General features: G+C 37.1%; 1 protein-coding gene across 1 annotated transcript in view; it reads left to right on the top strand.

Moving 5' to 3' along the window:
* LOC107572070 (structural maintenance of chromosomes protein 1A) overlaps positions 1 to 17185 on the top strand; it is a 96407-nt gene that overhangs the window by 21834 nt on the left and 57388 nt on the right. Inside the window, exons 3-5 of the mRNA XM_016258473.1 lie at positions 5027 to 5139; positions 5905 to 6108; positions 6245 to 6483. Coding sequence (XP_016113959.1) covers positions 5027 to 5139; positions 5905 to 6108; positions 6245 to 6483 — 556 coding nt within the window. The remainder of the gene's footprint in view (positions 1 to 5026; positions 5140 to 5904; positions 6109 to 6244; positions 6484 to 17185) is intronic.

The following is a 17185-nucleotide window of genomic DNA, read 5'->3' as shown; positions in this document are numbered from 1 at the left end:
ACACGAATGGGAAAGTGTCCAAACTTTTGACTGGTACTGTACTATAATATACACAAAGAATATTGGCCGATATATCGGTATCTGCCTTTCTTTTACTCCCTAATATCGGTATCGGCCCCAAAAAACCCATATCGGTCGGGCTCTAGTCGAGAGCGCATTATTATAGCGCGAACGCACTTAAATATAATGCGCGAGCGCGAATCTCTCCGCTCGCACGCGGATTTCCTTTGCTCTCGCACTAAACCTGACTCGTGTGCTCAGATACACGCTGCTCTCGCCCAGAGAGAGTGCACGCACTTAAAACGTGTCTGTGTCCGCTTATATTAGAAATGGTTAGGAATTGGGTGCTTGGATGATTTATAACCTCTGTCCTGGTTGGTCTCGGAGCAGTTTATCTAAAAACAACATATTATAGTCTATGGCTCTAAGGACGTCATATAAAAGATTGATGTTATGTCACATGTCAGATACCTCAACTGAATTTAAAATCATTGCAATAAATTCTCAGTTGGTATGATGGGAATAATAAGTAACAATCAACATCAACTGCAAAAATAGATGTAAATGGTGCAAGATATGTTCACAATAAATGTTCTGATAGCATCGCTGTTTTGACATTTATTGGGAGTTTTTTATTTTTATTTTTTTTAATCCAGTGTTTGTTTTCAGTTCTGATTTTAGTTAGATTTTTTTTTTGGTGAAAACCCTACTTCATATTAGCTACACATTCAATGGCACTCTTCTCTAAAACAGTGTATATACAGTTATATGACAGTTACATGTAATTACATTGACTGTAAATGCATTAAACACATGGAATATAATATAATGTATGACAAATATGAGAAATTCATTATAGTGTTATATTTGGTCTCCAAATCTTAAGTATCGATATTAAGTATTAAGTAGGCTATCTTAAGTATTGTGTATCAATCCAAGTACTCAATACATATATGACCACAAGAACTTCATATGCTGCGTTGTTTGTGTTTAGATGAATTGTTCAGAGAGGTTTTACCAAACTGTTAAACTAGGTTATTTCCAAATCTTCCAAGCTCCCGATTGATTTCTAATATTTGATTCTTATGACCAAGTAGCCTAGTAGTATTAAATTGTAAAGAAATTACAGATCCATCTTTGAAATCTGATTGGTTGATAACTTTTGACAACGTTTAATTCAGGTGCGAAAATAATTAATATCTAGCTCATGAGCATAGAGAGATTTGTAAGTGCACAGGACACAGTTTGAGCGAGAGGAGAGACACGTTTTAAGTGCGTGCACTCTCTCTGGGCGAGAGCAGCGTGTATCTGAGCGCGCAAGTCCGGTTTAGTGCGAGAGCAAAGGAAATCAACACTCATGCATTATATTTATGTGCTTTCGCGCTACAATAATGCGTTCTCGACATTCGTCATTAAAATAACGCCATACTGTTGTTAAATTACAGCCCACGCAAAACTGCAAAAAGCAAGTACTCCGTGTGAAGCGGCGCTACCTGCTGCATCCGCCGACCGCTAGCCGCACGCAAAAGCAGAGCAGGATCACTCTCTCGCACAGCGCTGTGCTTCCGCCATGGTTTATAAGAGCTAAACGGCGCAAATCACTTGATCCATTCAGGAGTGACACAGAATTGTGTTATACAGTTGTGTGATATGAGAACATTAAAGGTTCTGGCTGAAAACAGCACGACATGGTAAACTGCATGTAAACAAACATTGCATTTCTATGTGACACAAAAATGTAGTAGGTTATTAGTTTGTTGCATTTGCTGTGAATTCAGTAATATAGTATTATTTGTTTTTGTCCTGTTTTATTTATAGGTAACACTTTAGTTTAGGGACCAATTCTCACTATTAACTACTTGCTTATTAGCATGCATATTACTAGCATATTGGCGGTTTATTAGTGCTTATAAAGCACATATTAATGCCTTATTATGCATGACCATTTATTAGATCCCTTAATCCACCCCATACCTAAACTTAAAGGGGTCATATGATGCTGCTAAAAAGAACATTATTTTGTGTATTTGGTGTAATGAAATGTGTTTATGCGGTTTAAAGTAAAAAAAAAAACACACATTTTCCACATACTGTACATTATTGTTTCTCCTCTATGCCCCGCCTTTTTGAAATGCGTCGATTTTTACGAAGCTCATCGGTCTGAAAAGCGAGGTGTGCTGTGATTGGCCAGCTATCCAGTGCGTTGTGATTGGCCGAGTACCTCAAGCGTGAGACAGAAGTGATACGCCCCTCACCATACTGTGATGGCGTGTCCCAGCCGGAGTGACTACACAAAAACATTAAAACCCATTACAAACGAGGCATTTGTTTAGGGATGCAACGATTATAGATTTTGGTGGTACGGTTATTGTCCGAGGAATAATCACGGTTTTACGATTATGCATTTATTCATTTTTCTCAACATTACTAATGTATACACTATCGACAGGCATTTCTCTGGTGGAAATAAAGCTTCGCTGTTTGGTCCCTCTGTCAGTTCATCTAATGCATGTAGTAGCCTCCGTGTATCTGATAAGCACGTCAATTTAAGCTGGTGCACCGCTAGTGTAACTTTTTTCGTTTTGCGCAAGCTGCAACCGTTCCGTTCCGTGTAACAGAAACACTCGGTGTAGCGGAACCTTTACGATTAATTAACCGTGACATTTTAAAGAGTGGTTAATCGCGAAACCGGTTAATCGCTGCATCCCTACATTTGTTGCATCCAGTGGGGACATAATTGCTGATTATAATGACTAATACTGTCTTTTTACGAGTTGCGTTGCATAGCATCGTGCCGCGTAAACATAAAACCCTGTCTGCATTTGTGATCAGAGAAATGACAAACAACAAGTGCTACTCCACACTGCCCAAAACTCGTGTTTGAATCATCAGTGGCAAATGATAAAAGAAAACGTACTTGCGTGAGTCAGAACTGCCGGCATTTTAGTCTAACGTTACTCTCCCAGGATCAGTAAACAGTCCTCCATAAAATGTGCCGGCGATCCACAGCACTAAGTTGATGTATTTCCTAAGCGACCAGTACAGATCAGCTCTAGGCATGACGAAGCGGATATCGTCCTCTTTTGGAAGACCAAACAAAGTAGTTTTGGTTTCACAACGAAGCACACAGCGGCCTAGCGTGAGCAAAAGCCCCGGCTTAGCGTGAGCAAAAGCCCCGGCTTAGCGTGAGCTGAAGCCGGGCAAGAGTGAGCTGAGGCGGCGGGGTCGAGAATGGCGGTCCCGGCGAAGGAGCAGTGAAAACGGTGAAAGCTGATCTGGCGATCCACAGCGCAAAGTTGATGTATTTCCTCCGCGACCAGCACGGATCAGCTCCAGGCATGACAAAGCGGATATCGTCCTCTTTTGGAAGACCAAACAAAGTAGTTTCGCTTTCACAACGAAACACACAGCGTCTTCAGGACATGGCGGCAGCGGCAACAACAATACTAGAGCGAGAATAAAAGTTACGCCTTCTTTCTTTGTGTGAACATTTGGGTGGCGTTATGCAAATCTTACCACATAGTGAGGTAGACATGTGGGGGCGTGTTAGAACGAGCCGTTTTAGGTAGGTGTGGCTGACTCTTAACTTTTATAAAGAATATCTCTTTGTATTTGAGACTTTAGTCTTTGCAACTTTACAGATCTTCTTTATGCACCAAGAGCTTGTAACACTTCAAAGAGAAAGTAAAAAATGAAATCGCATCATATGACCACTTTAACAAATACCTTACTAACTATTAATAAGCAGCAAATTAGGAGTTCGAGGCAAAAGTCATAGTTAATAGTTAGTTAATAAGCAGGGTTTGTACGGTCATGAAAAACTCATAGAATTTTAAAATGGCAATTTTCAGGCCTTGAAAAGTTTTGGAAACATTGATAAACCCAGAAAGTTTCGAAAAAGACATGGACATTTTTTTTAAATTTATAAATTTATTTCAAATCTCTGTGCAATAGAATAGTTCCACTCATTCCAGCAAGTTTTGCGTTTATAATACGGGAAATTCCCACAAACATTTAATATGGTATGTTTGCATACCAAAGGTTGCAGGTTCGAGTCTCGTACCGGCAGGGATTGTAGGTGGGGGGCGTGAATGTACAGCACTGTACAAGTGAATGTACAGCGCTCTCTCCCACCTTCAATACCACAACTGAGGTGCCCTTGAGCAAGGCACCGAACCCGCAACTGCTTCCCGGGCACCGCAGCATAAATGGCTGCCCACTGCTCCGTGTGTGTGTTCACTGCTGTGTGTGTGCACTTTGGATGGGATAAATGCAGAGCACTAATTCCGAGTATGGGTCACCATACTTCGCCACATGTCACGTCACTTCACTTATAACTGTTCAGGCACAATAAGACATGAAAGAGAACTCCGTTTCTGTATTTGAAAGACATTCAAGATCCAGGATGCCGTTAAAAGTGAAACATCTACTTGTTCCTGACGCTAAAGGCCTGAAATCTGTACAGGGACAAGATGTTTAAAAAGGATGCTGTCCAAAGTCAGAAATTAATCGGCCATCAGTATACTATATTCTGTATATTGCCTTTTATGCAACACTCACATCTGGTGTAGACAGGTGTCAGCCATTAAGCAACTGCATGTTAGTAGGTTGGACCATTTAAGACTATTTTAATAACTTTTTTTTTTTTTTTTAAAGAAATCATGTCCCACAGTAGGCTGCATTTTATGACAGCCAAGTTACATGATTTGACTGATTTGGATGTTGAGTTTGGGCTTTTAAGGAGGGGCGACAGCACACTGCTTTTAAAGAAAAGAAACCGAATGTGGCACGATCAGTTTATCTCTATTATCGTGTTTTCATAATCATTGGAAGTCAAAATCAAAACTAAAATTCAAATAATCAAACAGCACTATGCTCAATTGACATGTTTGTGATTGACTGCACTGTTCAGTAGCTTCAAAAACATGCTACAAGCAGGTAATTTGAGACCACAGGAATAGACGATTTTCTGATTAATTGTGCAGCCATAGAACAGAGTGTTCTTATCTGTTTATGTCTTTTGTAGGTTCCTCATCAGAGTACCGCATCAATAATAAAGTGGTGGGTCTGTCTGAATACAGTGAGGAACTGGAGAAATTGGGAATCCTCATCAAGGCCAGAAACTTCCTTGTCTTTCAGGTTATTAGAGCTGCTGCTTTGTAACTTTTCAATTTTAAAGGTAAACTGTAATTTCCGTGCACCAAACTGAATTAACTGTAAAGATAGTTTGTTTGGCAAGCAGTTCTGTTTGGTAAGGCAGAACAGAAATTATATGCTATAAAATGTGTAATTGTCCGTTTATGATAATGATGTGGGAGGTTTACATTTATAGGACTTGTGATTAGAATGTAACCGTAAGCATAAACTTCAATAATTATTGAATAAAAAAAGTAATGTTAATGGTTTTATGAAGTATGATAAAATAATTATTATTGTCCAGTGTTTTTCGTTAATTACCTAGACTGTGGTGGCCCATGGTGAGCTTTCCTTTAAATATTAACAAATTATGCAATGATGTAATGTACACTGAATAAATTTAAGATTAATATATAATTGCTTTTCAAAAAGTCAGAATGTTCTGCACTTTAGGCAACTATATTGGACTTAGGTCAGGCTGACTAGACAATCACAGAAAACTTGAACCATGTCATGTGAACTACATAGTCAAAACAGCCCCAACTATAGTGAAATAGTATTGGGTGAGAGCTCTCTCTCTCATGCTTACTTTAAAAGACTACTCGGATGGTTTTTATTATTTTATTTTTTATTACTGCAGATACAGGTCTAGTGGTCAGATTAATTGACACCCCTAAAAGAAATGCAATGCATAAAAATACAATAGCATACAGGAAGTATCTACGTATAGAGAAATACAGTGTTTATGGTGTTTTTTTCCCCCCACAGGGTGCGGTCGAGTCAATTGCCATGAAGAACCCCAAAGAGAGAACTGCTCTGTTTGAAGAGATTTCTCGTTCCGGAGAGCTTGCTCAAGAATACGACAGATGCAAAAAAGAAATGGTAAAGGCTGAGGAGGACACACAGTTTAACTACCATCGCAAGAAAAACATCGCTGCTGAACGAAAGGAAGCCAAGCAGGAGAAAGAAGAGGTGGACTCTTAATATTGTCATACTAGTAAATTATTCTTTATTTAGAAGATTTATTTGGGTGTTAAAAACCCTGAAGGCACATATGCAATTAAGTTCATAAACTTAGCTGGGTTCTTTCTCCATGTGTTATGTGCAGGCGGAACGCTACCAACGGCTAAAGGATGAGGTGGTGCGTGCTCATGTACAGTTACAGCTCTTTAAACTGTACCACAATGAGTCCGAGATTGAGAAACTAAACCGAGAGCTGGCCCACCGCAACAAAGAGATTGATAAGGACAGGAAACGCATGGACCGTGTGGAGGAGGAGCTGAAAGAGAAGAAGAAAGAGTTGGGCAGAATGATGAGAGACCAACAGATGATTGAGAAAGAGATCAAGTGAGTCTGAAACAGATGGCTTAATTGTGTTTTAAAAAAAACAAAAACAACTAGGGATGTAACGATTAACTGCGAGTCGGTTTAAAAACCGATTCAAATATGTGACGATTCAAATCGGTTGAGATGCTAAACAAATCACGATTCAATTGGGGTAGGCGTTTATATGAATGTATGTCTGAGGGGAACTTACTGACTTTAGAAAAGTTTAGATGGTATTTCTTCTTTTCATCTTGCCTCTGTATAATGCATATTAAAGTTCATAAGTGCAGCGTTGCTTTGTTTACAGCAGAAACCAGGAAACACTTTAAGTGCCACCTGCTGGCAGAGAGTGCTCTGTTTCATGCAGATATTTTTATGTATAGTTTCACAAAACTGAACTCAAACCATTCTGTTTTTTGCTCAAATTTCGAAATTATACAATGTAATTTAGATTAAAAACTGCTCATGTTGCATGCATCTTTGTTTGGATCATGAATAAAATGCAATTGTTGCCTCTAAGTTTAAATGGAAAGAGCACAGACAAAGCCTGATTTTGTTTATATGAAGAGATTTATTTTATTTGTGTTACTTATTTATTTGATTTGGGGCTTGTTTTAAAATTTCAATTTAGTTTTATTTACATTTACATTATATTTAAATTGTTATTTAGCAGATGCTTTCATCCAAAGCGACTTTGTGCGATAGAAGCAATCAAAACCAACAAAAGAGCAATAATATACTATTAGTATATTGTTATATTAGTATATTATTATAGTGTTATATTTCAATTTCACAAAGAAACATGCAGCATTTTGTCCAAGCAATAATAAAAGGACACATTTATTTATAATTTGTCTTAAATCTCATTTTGTTAAAAAAAAAAAATAAAATCGTCAATCGAATCGTGAAATCAAAACCGTGAATCGAATTGTGAGTTGAGTGAATTGTTACATCCCTAACAACAACTGTGTTTTGAGCCAAGGCAGCCCATAGAACCGTTTGCGGGAACACAGATAGAGGACAGTCTTAACATTAACCACAGCAAATGGGGAGTCTGTAATAGCACCACCAACAGCTTAAATTTTCACTCATGTTTAAGCTAATAACTTTTGAGCCATAAGGGCTAGAAACTAAATTCCTCTGATTCCTTGGCTCAAGGCGATTTGATTGCACTCTGACATCATGAAAATTTGGTTATCCACCATTTTGAAATTTTCAAAAAAACTTTTTCAAACTCCTCCTAGACCATTGCTCCAACTTTTGTGAAAATTGAACCAGGTCAACTTAGACCATGCAGAGAGAAAGTTATTGAAGTTGATCAGTCAAACTGTTCTCAACTAACGCAGTTTGATGATTTTGACGAAGAGCACCCCAAAAATGGATGAGGCAATGTCTCTGCATCATCCTGAGATTAGAATGGAATGAATACTTGACTTTAGTTTCTTTGTGTTTCTAGGTTCATTCACCACAGGCAAATGTTTGTAAGGAAATTAACTTTTTTTTTTAATTTGTATTTTGTAAGGGAATTAATTATTATTTTAGCTCAGGTTTTTAGAGGAATCGAATCTGAAGATTTGAAGTCAACCAGATTAGAACTGATTACAAATTTGATTGTTTACACTTTATTAACTGTTAACGTCTGTGTATCTTAACAATTTGAATATTTGTGTTTTCCCTGGCCACAGGTTAATACATACTTTTGATAGGTTATAAGCTACGAGCTAGGTAACGTGATCTGGGCAGAGTTTTAACTTTAAAATTACACGACACAAGACAATACTTCTTTATAAATGAAATTTATTGGCTATTGTAGATTACATTAAACTAAGCTAAAACACACACATACATACAGTTCTGAAGAATGAGAGTTAACAGAGTTTGCGTGACGTTCCCAAAGTTCTAACACTCGTTTTTCATGAGTTCTTTAAATTCAACCTGAGAGAATCACAAAGCAGAGATTTGTCTTACGTTTACTACTTTAAGATCAATTCAGCACCGATTTCAGCAGATAGAAGACCTTGTTCGTTACTTGCGCTTGTGACAGCTGAGAAGCTTCCTTGTTGGCTGCTTGAGGGAATCCCGGGCTTTTGATTGGTTGCTGAGATGACATCTGGATGACGTCCTTTTGGGAGAGCCCTCCGGAGATTGGTTGGTTTCCTGGTGATGCAGAGGCTTTGGCAGTTCTTCTGAGAGAGTTTAAGTTTGCAAGACTTTAGGCTTTCGAAGATCTCTGGCATTCACTAAGCTTCACCACGGAGTGTTTGAGTTCTGGATGACCGATCACTTGATGGTGCAGCTTGTGAGCGCAAGTTGGAGCACGATTAACACAAAGGCCAAAAGACCTCGGTTGGGAGAGCAAGCGGCGAAAGGCGATTTAATCCATTTTGCATTGGGTTTTTGATCCGGTGCCCGGTCCGTCCCCCAGATCATTGTTCCAATCAGACATTACTTGCAAGGCTTAGCCACGCCCCGCACCGTTCCCCGATTAGGCATGGGTCACATGTTTCCTGTGGGGAGTATTTCTGCAAGTTTTAATAACTTCTTATAAACAATATTATCACCAGAAAATGATGCCGGATACCAATTTTTCATTCACGCCAATGTTCGGCGAATAAAGCAAGCTTTCATTCAAACTCAAATATCGGGTAGTTTGCCTGCACAATAATTCTTTTATCTTCTAAAAGGGGTTATAAAACATTGACTAAACCAACATCATAGGTTACAATAACACATCAAACAGAAAGCATATTATTTGTGGATATAGTTGCCCTTTTATACTTAAATGATTGTCTTTTGAAATTGTCTGTTGTAAGTTTTAGGTCCCTTTTTCTGACCGAAGGAGAGAAAAGGGATGCGTCCCTTTTGGAATGCAGGGAGAATAACACTGACGTTTTGTTGCTTAACTAAGTCCAGATGCAAAAAGGGTCAGTTATTGCTGTCTTAGTGCTTGCCGACCCAGGAGGTGGTTGTGTAAATCACTCTCTCCTTGTGTTTCTGGTAAAGATAAACTGAGCGGGACAGGAACTTATTTGAGACCATTGGCGCTTGGGCTGACCATGATTCAGTTTTACGACTCTCACATGGATGATAGGAGACCTTAGTTTTTCCGGTGGAATGCAGAGATTCAATCGTTCATTTGTGTCTGTTCACAGAGGCCCTACATGTTTTATACATTTAACCTCCCGAGACCATGCATCCTCATATTCAAACTAGGCTGCTTATGTTGAAGTGTTTGGGATGTGGCTTTTAATGATGAGACCTTTTTTGTAATCAGGCTCTCAAAAAGTATATAACAATTTGGATATAGATTTATCGGCCAACATATCGGTTATCGGCTTTCAAAAATAAAGAATAATCGGTTATCGGTATCGGCCAAAATTTTCATATCGGTGCATCCCTAATATTAATTTAGTGACACTCTTATGAAAATATGATAATATTTTGTAATTATCATTTAAAGCTGACTAATTTTTAAACTGTGTGTCATCTCAGGAAAATGTTATGGGGGTTTCAAATCAAACTATAGCTTTCTGTTACGAAACAGGACGTTAATTTCATACATGTCCTCATATGAGGACACCGGGACTAAAAGCATGTTTATTACGCATTTTGCGAGACACAACAAATTAATAGGGAAAGAAATTATATTTCAATATTCTTATGAAATATTATATATAATTATGAAAATCTTGTAAATTATTACTCCCATTATTATACTTCTTTTTTCGTTACATTTAGGCCCCAAAACACATTAATATGCAAATTAGATTGTTTATAGATACATTATATATAATGGGAAAACCTGTTTAATGGACATTTTGCATAAAGAAAAATGGTATATCAAATCATCAAAAAAAAAATTCCTGAAAACTAAATATGTATTGGTGATTTTTAAAAAAATCTATTGTTTTTGCCTATGCATGTTCATTCATGTCTTTATATTTTTATTTAAAAACCCCTCTACCAAGGAGGTAGCATAACTTATGAATGAAAATCATTAAAAAAAATTTTTTTTTGAATATTTTATTTTAAGCTTTTCCCATTTTAGAGAACAATCCCTCAACCCCCATGCCAGCAAATCAGAGGAAAGAGAGAAGAAAAAAAAAATCTAATAGCAATGTTAATTGCATACACCCACATATAGTATACATATACACCTCCATAAACATACATCGTTCATACTTGTGTATCTATACAAGATAGGGATGTGCATCTCATGACTCAGGCCGATACGATACGCATCTCGATGCATAGCCTACAATACAATTCACCCCGTTACGATGCAGTGCGATCTGATTTCGATTCGATTAAAAACCATGCGATTCGATGCAATGGAGAAAATATGATCACTGTTTCATAAGGCTTATTTCAGTTAGTCTGACTCGTCAAATTATTTGGTTCCATAAAACAAATTTAACATGGGCCTAGATCAAGCATAGTCACTGTGGCAAGTTATGCTGGGAAACTGACCTGGTCTAAAGCAGGTTAACTGTCAGACTAAGCGAAGCTCCTCTAACACTGACCAATAGGAACCCAATGATATTACTACTCTCTCACATACTATTATTTGACTTTTTATTTTTTTATTTTTTTACAGTTTCTAGCCATGCAGCCTTTCTCTCTGGTCTTATGACAGCTGTACCTTTTATAATTCAGATAGCAGAACATTAGAACATTACAATCTAAAATAGCTCTTTAAAGCATTAAAATAACTAAATTAAAAGTTAAAATCACTGAATTAAAAATTAAAGAAAAAAAATTAAAGAAAATGACTATTTTAACTGCTATAAGAATCACACAATAACTAATTTGAGCTTAGTAATTAGTACTGAACTAGCTTACATTTGATTTACCTATTACAATAGTCCCTTTGCAGTTACTGCTATCATAAAAATACACTTATATGTAGGTTTAAAATTCTACAAAAGATGCATTTAATGTCCAATAACAAATATTTTAGCAAAATGTATATTTTACTCAGAATTATTGCGCTCTATTATTATTATAGCCTATTCGATTGCGCTCTGTCTGTTTAGCGTGCATGCGCGCAGCAGCGCTCGTTGCTCTCGCGTGCCTCGCCCACTCCTGACAGCAAAATGAATGTTTACGTGACTTTGTGACATGTCAGTTATGCACTGAGGAAAACACAACGTCTCAAATGCATTAAAAAGCACAGATATATTAGCTGTTTGCGATGGTGGATCGATTTGATCCATGATCAACATTAAGGGCTGCTTAAGAATAAATGTGCACAAATTAGTGAGATTGTGTGAACTTAATTAGTCATTTATGGAACCGCTTTAGCCCCGATTGATTTGTTAGGTTATTTCAAGTCAGGTTTTGGACTTTAATCCCCGCTTTTCCTTGGGTCTCCATAGTGTTGTGGTGATGCATCACAATCACGCAGCAGCAGTGATGAGAGAACGCACTTGAGAAACAGTTTAGAGAGGAGAAACCAATCTACATATAAAATATTGGTCACAGATTAGTGGTCACTTTCTAAACAATAAAAGTATAGCGCATCCACAAGTAATTATATATTAATTAATCGGTTTTTACAAATGCAAATATGTTAGAAACGATGCATCGCATCTTTAACTTTTTATGCCGATGCACCGAGCGAATCGGGGAATCTTCCCATCCCTAATACAAGAGCACATACAGCAGTCTCTACATATACACATACAGAGTCATTTAAAAAAAAAAAACCTTCCTATACCAATAAATACCCAGTTATGGAAATATATAATTATTACACCCTGCTATTTTATCGAATTAACCACCCCACATAAAGAAAAAGGTTAAATTCAGTTATCATAGGTCACCTTCGAAGTATTCCAAGAAGGACTTCCAAATCTACGAATCTCTTTGGTTTACCCGCAATCTCGTATCGAATTTTTTCCATATGTAACATATTACTGAACTCTGTAAGCCAAGTTTCAGGCGCAGACTCTTTGTTCCACATTATTTTTTGCTATGGTCATCCCATATTTAACTGTTTGGATCTGACTGAAACTATACTTCTCTTAGAAGGGGGCCCAGCCTAATATTGCAATAAGAGGGTCATGAGGAAAATCAATCTTAAGTACCTTTGAGTAGAAAGAAAAAACCTCAGTCCAAAATTTACACATTTTTGGGCAGAACCAAAATAAATGAGCCAATGTACCCTCATTGGACTTGCATTTGAGACACAGAGGGATATATGGAATGCAATTTGGTACGGGAGTAGTGCAATCTATGGACAACTTTATACTGAATCAACTGGAAATTAGAGTTGATGGAGCAAGGCCTAGTACCTTGGAGGGCCTTAGTCCAATTATCTCCTGAATTATCTATCCCCAAGTCCTTTTCCCAAGACATCTTTAAGTATAGAGTAGAAGGAGTTCTAGAATCATTAAAATATTCAACATATTTAGAAACAAGACCCTTTGAGTCGAGTTCAGAGGTCATAAATAAATTAAGATATTCAGGGGACTTGTAAACTTCAAAATTATTTAGATATTAGGTAGATATTACTTTTAACATAATTCCGTACTTGTAAATACCTGAAAAAATGAGAGGAAGGTAGCCCAAATTTTTGTCTAAGCTGAGCAAAAGATCATGTATAGCTCTACTAGCTTGTGCACACTTAAGCTGATGAGCTAGCAAGTGATTAGGTTTGTCTCCTAATTCAAATTGTTTTGCTTAATATTTAATAGACGGGAGCTAATTTTAGTAGATAAAAGGGTATTATAGTCATATTTCAATTTCATAATACTAGTCAGAGTTGAGTTGGAAGACGTGAGTTTAAACTGTTGCTCTAGAGCTGACAACTCCATGTCTATCTCAGAAAGCCTTTTGCCCCTTTGCTTTTTCTGTTCTGTTTGGTACGCTATCACTTGGCCTCTAATGACAGCTTTGAGAGCTTCCCATAGGGTTGAGTCAGACACATCCCCCTTGTCATTTAAAGAAAGAAATTCAGCTATATGAGCACCACAAGTTTAAAAAAAAATTGTCCTCATTTAATAGCGTGGGCTTAAAACGCCAATTATAAGGGGGTTTTCCATCCCAAAATCTACTGATCTAGAGACTGTGGAGTGATCAGATATTTAAAATATTATGATATTTGGAGGATAAGATCTTAGTGGTTAATTTGAAAAAAGTCAATCCTTGTATATGACTTATGAATATTAGATAAAAAAAAAAAAAAAAAAAAAAAGAGTAATCTTTGTCAGTAGGATGCTGAAGTCTCCAAATATCAAGTATGTTCAATGAGTGAATGAGATTATTAAGAACAGTAATCGAATTAGAAAGTTTGGGAGGGCTAGGTGAGTGCCTGTCCATAAAAGGGTCCAAAATACAATTAAAGTCCCTTCCGATAATAAGATGAGTAGAGTCTATGTTGGGTATGAGGTGAAAAACGGAGCGAAAAAAATTTGGGTCATCGAAATTTGGAGCGTATAAATTCACAAATGTGACCTGTTTCTCTAGAACAGTACCGGTCACAATAAGATAACGACCATTAATATCTTGTTTAGTGTTCAAATGTTGAAAAGGAATATTCTTACGTATTAATATAGACACCCCACGGGCCTTAGAAGAGAAAGTTGAGTGGTACATTTGACCTATCCATCTGCATTTAAGTCTGTGAGCATTGGAATGCTTAATGTGAGTCTCCTGCAGAAACAATATATCTGCCTGTAAAGAATTTAAATGTGCGAAGACTTTGGATCTTTTAACAATATTGTTTAAACCATGCACATTCCAGCTCAAAATATTCAAATGTTTCTTAGGGGGGCTCATCAAAGTGCAGTGAAAGATAAATCATAGGGTAAACTGGGCGACTAAAGTACAAACATAGGTATTGCTGAATAAACAAAACAAAGAAAAACACATACAGTATCTAATACAAAAATAAGCTGACAAAATACTACCCCAGTAATCTCGCTTCTCGAACATGAGCGAAAATCAGAGTTCCCCATTTAAACGTGGGATCGCCGAACAGAACACAAGGAAAGAGAAAAACTAAATAAATTAAACTCAAAAGAAAACAAAAATCGACCGGTGAAGGATTAACGGTTCTTCAAAACAACACACCGCTCCGTCTCCACACATTGTGATCAGGAATACTTTGTATGTGAATGAAAGCACAAACATCCCCATACATATACACATTTATAGAGACCCACATGTATACATACATGAGCATCTTATAGCGTTATTGGCCTGATAGTCTTAAGTATTAGTAGAACAGTAAAAAGTGGGGCGACTGATCCGTCAGGACTATAGAAAATAATAACGTAATGATAATAAAAGAAAAGCGAGTCATGCCCAGCAGTCCATGAAATGCACAGGCCACGAACAGCTAAAAGTAATGTCTTATTTACCACAATGGATCCCAGTATAGTTCACCTTCCATCACGAGGAGAGACTGTCAATGTAAGATTCGGCCTTCTGCGGGGACGAAAATATTTTCTTCGTCTTCTGATGCGTGAGGATGAGACGAGCAGGGTACAGGAGTCCATATTTTATTCCGTAGGCTCTTAATTTCTCCCGCACACTGTCAAACTGCTTGCGTTGGGTGGCTAGTTGAAGTGTCTTCCACCGTGTTGACAGTCGGGGACGGAGCCTTTTTGACACTTTTTTTTTATTTATCCATCATTAATATATTGACTTTACTAACTGATCAAGTTAAGTAGGAGTAACAAAGTTTTATGATTTATTCCACCAAGTGTGACGGAGCTGGGTGAAAACGCGTCTCACTCCATGTGTTACTCTCTAGCGCCCCCCAGCTTAGACTTAAATAAAAAAAATTAAAAAAATGTATGCTCTAAACAATGTTTGCTCTTGCCGGGTCTCAAGAGGTTAATTTTATTTTGTCAGGCTAAGCAAACACTATAGTAATGAAAGCCTTCAGTATGACATTACAATGTGTTTATGTTCCGTCCCATGTACTCCTGACAGTAAAATAAGTCTGCATGAAATAAAAATTTACACTATTTACTTTAACTCAAATTGCTAGTCTTAATAATAATAAATCCAAACTGCAATATAACAAAGAGTGAAAATTTTAAGGGGGTCTGAATACTTTCCGTACCCACTGTATATATATATTATATATATATATTAGAGCCCGACCGATATATCGTTTTGCCGATATGAGCCTGTCGCAGATATATCGGTATCTGCGAATATGCTGCCAATATGACATTTTTTTTTACGGAACATATAATGTAGATTAAATGCTTCTGAATGGTGTAATTACTTAGTTTGTCCAGCAGAGCGCGCTCCATTGTTTGCTACTGGCGCTCAAACTTCACCCGAGTCTGCTGCTTCAAATTATCCGCCCGCCACCCCACCCGGACCTATATTTGTTTGTCACATTACAATGATTCTAATTCTTGATTAGATTCTTGATTCTTGATCTAATTCATGAAGTTCATTTTTAACAGCAGATTCAATGATGTTAGGTACTTGAGTTGATCTGCGCATCATGGCACGCGTGAGTGAAATAAAAAAAATAATTACAAAAGTCTGAGAAAGTCAGCATGTTCTTAATGTCAATATATCCACATGTTCTGGGCTTCTGTTCATTACAGCTGTGAGTGCAACTACAAAGGGGGAAAAAAAGTATTCTCCAGCATGATGAAAGAAATGAACCGAGGACTTCAGTAGCGAAACTCCAAATGAAATCCAGATTTCTATGAAATCCTTTTTTTAAAGCAAAAGTAAAGTGCAACATAGAGCAAGAAGCAAGTGTCCATCTCATAGTCCAAATCACTGAAATCAAAGTTCAGTATTATAGTGTAAGAATGACAACATGTCCATGTGTTCTGGTCTACTAATAATAAAATATTATAATTAATACATTTTTGTCGTAATAAAAATAGATGTAGGCTAAGTGAACAATAGCCTTTAAATTTACTTAAAACACATATATAATAGCAATGAGGCAATAATAATACGTTCAAATAAAGTATCAAAAGCAAGAAATCATATTGAACAAAACTGTTAAAATACTGTATTATAATGTAATAGAGCCACTGATCTATATATAATTATACAATAATATAATATAATCTCTATTATAGATCAGTGAATAGAGCTAATGTACAGTACACATTACAACAAAGGCCTGCAGGGGGCGCCAACAGCCTGGCGATTGTTTTTACACATTACTGTGTGATCTAATACTTGTTTAATATTAACCAAGCTTCATTTAATTCAGATGTCCACTTAATCTTTAATATTTGGCCATTTCTTTACGACAGAAATGCTAGAGCCACTGTAATTTAATGAATGTAAAATCAGAGTGAGGGTTTGAGCTTTTATTTTGAAACAGCGAGATAATGATGTATTCTCCTGTGTTTGCGTGGATTTATAAATGATTTACCTTACAAATCTGATGAAATAGTGCACGTTGCTTTCCCAGATGAATGTTATAATAAACCCAAACCCACAACAACATGCACAGATGAAGATTGAGACGTTCCACACATGTAAATGAAAACAGTTCCTGTGGAACAGCATTTACTGTGAACGGAGCCGCTGTGTGAGACACGTACATACGTAACCTACACGCCTATAACTGCATCACATATTGAATGTAAAATCAGAGTGAGGGTTTGAGCTTTTATTTTGAAACAGCGAGATAATGATGTATTCTCCTGTGTTTGCGTGGATTTATAAATGATTTACCTTACAAATCTGATGAAATAGTGCACGTTGCTTTCCCAGATGAATG

Source organism: Sinocyclocheilus grahami, unplaced genomic scaffold (genome assembly GCF_001515645.1).
Source record: "Sinocyclocheilus grahami isolate Dianchi unplaced genomic scaffold, SAMN03320097.WGS_v1.1 scaffold1690.1, whole genome shotgun sequence".
Taxonomy (NCBI): Eukaryota; Metazoa; Chordata; class Actinopteri; order Cypriniformes; family Cyprinidae; genus Sinocyclocheilus; species Sinocyclocheilus grahami.
The sequence above is the reverse complement of the archived record's forward strand: the minus strand, read 5'-3'. Positions and strand labels throughout refer to the sequence as shown.